The sequence below is a fragment of the Trypanosoma rangeli genome (genome assembly GCF_003719475.1).
Source record: "Trypanosoma rangeli strain AM80 chromosome Unknown Tra_15.4_contig_00722, whole genome shotgun sequence".
Lineage (NCBI taxonomy): Eukaryota > Euglenozoa > Kinetoplastea > Trypanosomatida > Trypanosomatidae > Trypanosoma > Trypanosoma rangeli.
The window spans coordinates 1-4,631 of NW_021706473.1; the positions used below are offsets into that span (position 1 = coordinate 1).

The 4,631-nt window shown below is 56.3% G+C and overlaps 1 protein-coding gene and 1 pseudogene across 1 annotated transcript, besides 2 other annotated features; both read left to right on the forward strand.

Moving 5' to 3' along the window:
* Positions 1 to 167: 167 nt before the first annotated feature.
* Positions 168 to 438, forward strand: TraAM80_09914 (retrotransposon hot spot (RHS) protein; annotated as a pseudogene).
* Positions 439 to 2,103: 1,665 nt separating this feature from the next.
* Positions 2,104 to 2,138: a microsatellite.
* Positions 2,139 to 2,592: 454 nt separating this feature from the next.
* Positions 2,593 to 2,626: a microsatellite.
* Positions 2,627 to 2,638: 12 nt separating this feature from the next.
* On the forward strand, positions 2,639 to 4,237 carry TraAM80_09915 (leishmanolysin; the record flags this gene model as incomplete). The annotated part of the gene is made up of 1 exon (XM_029386570.1): positions 2,639 to 4,237. One exon carries the CDS (start codon positions 2,639 to 2,641, stop codon positions 4,235 to 4,237), a length of 1,599 nt encoding a protein of 532 aa, XP_029233573.1.
* Positions 4,238 to 4,631: the final 394 nt, after the last annotated feature.

Here is a 4,631-nt window from a genome sequence, read left to right on the forward strand (position 1 = left end):
AAGCCGGCGTTCTGTATATGCTCAGCAAGGGTTTTGTCACCGTGCTGGATGCGTTCTACGTGGCCGAGGTGCAACGAGCGCAAACGGCCAATAAAAAAATTAAATTTGGGCGGTCCCGAAATGCTGGCGCCGGTGGGCACAGCGATGCGGAGAGTGAAGTGACGTTCAATCGGGCTGCAGGTGGCAAGACACAGCGCCTACCACACCACTGCCGGTAAGGTGGCTGCGTTTCTGAAGTACATGACGTGCAACTTCAAGGGCTGGGAGGCGCTGAGGGAAAAGATGAAGTGGGAGATCATTTACATCCAGCACGCTGAGAGCACGCTGATGACGGGAAGGCAGGATTGCCATGTCACGGAGGGATAAAAGGAAATGCCAGGACTTCAGGTTGCCAGCGACTTTTGGGAGAGAAGGGTGGAACAGTACCAGGTGCAGCTTGACACGGAGCTGGCTTTCCAGCTGGTTGTTGCTGCCAGCGAAGACCACTCAGGATAAGTGACAGGGGCGTGGGGTGTGTTTGGGAATCCGCCCTGCTTGTGTGTTGAGTTACATGGTGCTGTATGGCTTTGTGTCGTTTCAAAACATTCTTTTAGTGCGTTTCTTTCTTGGTGGGGAGGAAGGGCGGCGGCATGGCTGGGAGTGGGGGAGAGGCGAGTTGTATTATTATTGTGGTTGGTGTAGTGGGTGGGGTGGCAGCTTCCTCGTGTGTATTGCAGCGGGGGTGGGGTGCTTTGCTGAGAGAAGGCGGTGGGGTGAGTGTGCCACCCGCTGAGGCTAATCAGACGACAGATGGTTTTGTGTGGCTCCTCTGCTTGTTTTGCGGATGACTTGATTTTTAGCTTTCAGCGATGCCGCGTTGGGGAGCAGCGCGAGTGTTTTTTATTTTGAGTTCTTCCACGCCACACACACCCACTGCAACTGATGGTAATAATGACACCCTCCAATGCGGAAGGGAGTCGGGTGGTTGTGGGGCCCACCGAGCCAAACTGCGATCCCCCATTGTGTAACCTTCGCTTTTTAGGAGTGGGAGCCATATGGCCTCATCCAGAGGCATATTTTATAATTTTTTATTTTTTTGTTTCATGACATTTTCCGTGAGTCTTTTGGTCGGTTCCTTGCGCCGGTGGGTGCGGTGGGATCGATTGCCTTTTCGGGTGCTGGGAATTATTCTTTTCGTTGGGATTGGGCACGCAGCCGTGGCGCGGCGAGGGCGCATTTCACGGAGTGGTGAAGATGTCCCCTCGGTGGGAGAGGGAGGTGTGGCGGCGAGCTGTGTTTCTCGGCGCACCGATGGGTGAGAAACTGGCAGATGAAATAAAAGAACAGCCGGCAACGAACATGGGGAGAGAGTATGTGTATATATAATATATACACGTATTGTTGGAGCTGCGGGATTTCCGTTTGTCAAAGGAACTGGCGACGCGGCCTGTGATCGCAATCATACGGGCAGGATCTCTCTGTCGGCAAGGCACTGCCCCAACACAAGCAGCTGTCTGCAGCAGGCTGGCACCGGCGACGGTTGTGTGCGCTGCACGCAAGACCCTAAATGGGGCACCCCACCGAGGCCGCTGTATTGCTGCAGAAGGAATAGTACCCCTGCGCATGTGGGTTGGAAGTAAGGGGTGCTGTGGGTGTTGGCGGTGGAGGGCGGTTGGGCTGCAGGTTGCTGCGGCGGCGCCGGCACAGTGAGGGAGTTCGGTGAGTGCACAGCGAGGTGTATTTAATAAAATGGGGATACTTTCGTTGACGAGTTGTCGAGGGGGAAATTATTTGCGTGCGGCACGCTGCGAGTGCGCCAAATAACATACGTGGCGGGGGTGTGACGCCGTCGCGCCCCGAGTGCTGTTCAGCGTAAAGGAGGAGGATAACACGGTGTATTTTTGGCACCGGAAGGTGCGTCAGTGCCGGTTGGCGACGTCGTATGGAGGCGTACGTGCCGTGCGTGGTGGTTGAAGCGGTTTCTTGTTTTCCCCTGAGACTATTTGAGGTGCATCACTTCCACGAGCACCGCGGTGCGGCTGGGATGCGGGCTATTGCGTTTGGGTTTGTTGGTGGCGGTGCCGCTGCGAGAGTTTGTTTTTGTGGCCGCAGAAGGAAGGCATCTGCTGCGTGTGTCTTGTCGTGGTGGTGCTGCGTGCCCCGTTTATTTTGTATTGCTTTTATTGTTCTTTCAATTTCATTTTTGACGTTGCGCCCCACTCCTGCTGCAGTGCGCTGAGGGTGGTGGAGGTGGCGTTGGGGAGTTTGTGGGGGCCGTGATGGGAGGTCCCGCCGGCATGCGCACTGCGTGTTGCTGCTGGCGGGGTTTGAAGGGGCTGGGCGGGGGAGACGGTAAGCGATGTGTTTATGAATTTGTTTATTATTATTTTTGATTTATGCGGGTGCGTCCCACACTGCGGACTCTCCGTGCGGGTGCGTGTGGGTGTTTCTTTGGGCGGCAGCGAGTGTGTGATCGTGCAGCCCACGCGTTTGTCGGTGCGGCGTTTATTATGGATTGTCGCTGTTTTTTTGCGGTGAGCCCTACTGTGGGCGCCAGCGTTGACTATCGTTGTATTCCTTTTTTGTTTTTTCCCCGCGGTAAAGGTCTGCGCCACTACTACTACTGCTACTACTGCCACCACTAATAATGCCGCTGCTGATGTTCAAACGGAAGCAACACGGGCAGTTTATTCAGGCGATGTGCCAGCTACGCCGCAGCACGCCGTTTCTCCCACTGGCGGTGTTTTTGCTGCTGTTGGTGTGTTGTGCCGCTGGGTGCCTCGCCGTCGATTCCGCCCGGAAGCACCACTGCGGGTTTGACGAGATGATGGGGAGGTGGCCGCCGGCGACTGCGGTGGTGCGTGATGTGCCGCGCAGAGGACAGGGCGAGATGCAGGCGTACACCGTCGCCGCACAAGGCGTGGGGAGTGAGTGGGCCCCGATCCGCATCAAAGTGTCCGCGAAGGACATGTACGACTCGTCGAGGCACTGCACCGCAGAAAGGCCTTGGCGCCTGGTCAATGGCAACTGGCAGGAATGCACAGAGGACATGATGTTGACGGAAGCGAAGAAGGACATTCTTTTGAAGCAACTCCTCCCGGCCGCAATTAAGCTGCACGCTGAGCGTCTGTCCGTGAGGCCTGTGGAGTACCCCATCCCCATACCAGATAGTGGTCTAGGGCTGTGCACCGGTTTAACCATCCCTTCCTGGCACCACACGATCGGCGTGAGCGGCGCCGACCTGATTCTCTACATCGACGCTCGCGTGAGTGGTGCGACCGTTGCATGGGCGTCTCGCTGCGTCACTCTGAAGGACGGACGCCCGTACGCTGGTGTCGTCAACTTCAACCTCCGGTACGTAAGAGCTACTCATGAAACTGTTCGTACTGCAGCGCACGAGATTGCGCACGTTCTTGGGTTTTCGCAGGAACGGTTTGTGAGGTTCAATATGCTCTCCCAGATCCCCAATGTGCGAGGGAAGAAGGAGGTGTGGGTGGTTTCCTCACCGAAGGTGAAGGAGCTGGCGAGGAGGTACTACAACTGCCCCACGCTTGAGGGCATGGAGCTGAACGAGGGGAATGGCGAGAAGCTCAACCTGAACCATTGGAAGAAACGCAGCGTATGGGACGAGTTGATGATTGGTCAGGCACCGGCCATTACTTACTCGGCATTCACGCTTGCGGCATTTGAGGACATGGGTGTGTACAAGGCTAACTACGACATGGCGGAGCCGTTGCGGTGGGGCAACAACTCTGGCTGCGGGCTGCTGGAAAATAAGTGCTTTACCAATGGCCGCACCGACTACCCTGACATGTTCTGTAAACAGCCGTCAAATCTGCAAGGGCTACTCTGCACGTATGACCGTCTTTCTCTGGGGACGTGTAACCTAAAGACTCACTCGCAGCCCATTGCACTGCAGTTTCAGTACTTTCATGACACCACATTGGGAAGTACAGTGTTGATGGACTACTGTCCGTATGTTAAGCGGCGTGAGGCGTCTGGGTGTACCAACGGCGATACTAAATATGTCCCTGGAAGCTTCATTGGCTCGAGCTCACGGTGCGTAAAGGGGGAGGGGCTTCTTTATGATTACCAAGAGATTGGCGATGTGTGTGTGAACACGCAGTGCAGTGGGGGTAAGCTGAGGGTGCAGTTCCTTGGCGACGACACGTGGTACGACTGCAATGAAGGCGAGACGGTCACGCCGTCAGGGGGACAAATGGAGCGGGGGGAGCATCAGGTGCCCCACATATGCTGAGGTGTGCGCAGCCTTCCTCAACATCTCTGCCCTCCCAATACCAGTCGTTGCCCTGCCACTGGCGGAGGAGTTAAACCCTGCAAACACAAATGATGAATCAGGCGGCACTCATCCTGATCCTGGTGCCTCGCCCTCAACGTATCAATCGCGCAGTACCAGCCAGGAGCGCAACCCAACCGGCATGCGTGATGAGTCCAGTGCCTCGCCCTCAACGGATCAATCGCGCAGTACCAGCCAGGAGCGCAACCCAACCGGCATGCGTGATGAGTCCAGTGCCTCGCCCTCAACGGATCAATCGCGCAGTACCAGCCAGGAGCGCAACCCAACCAGTATGCGTGATGAGTCTAGTGCCTCGCCCTCAACGGATCAATCGCGCAGTACCAGCCAGGAGCGC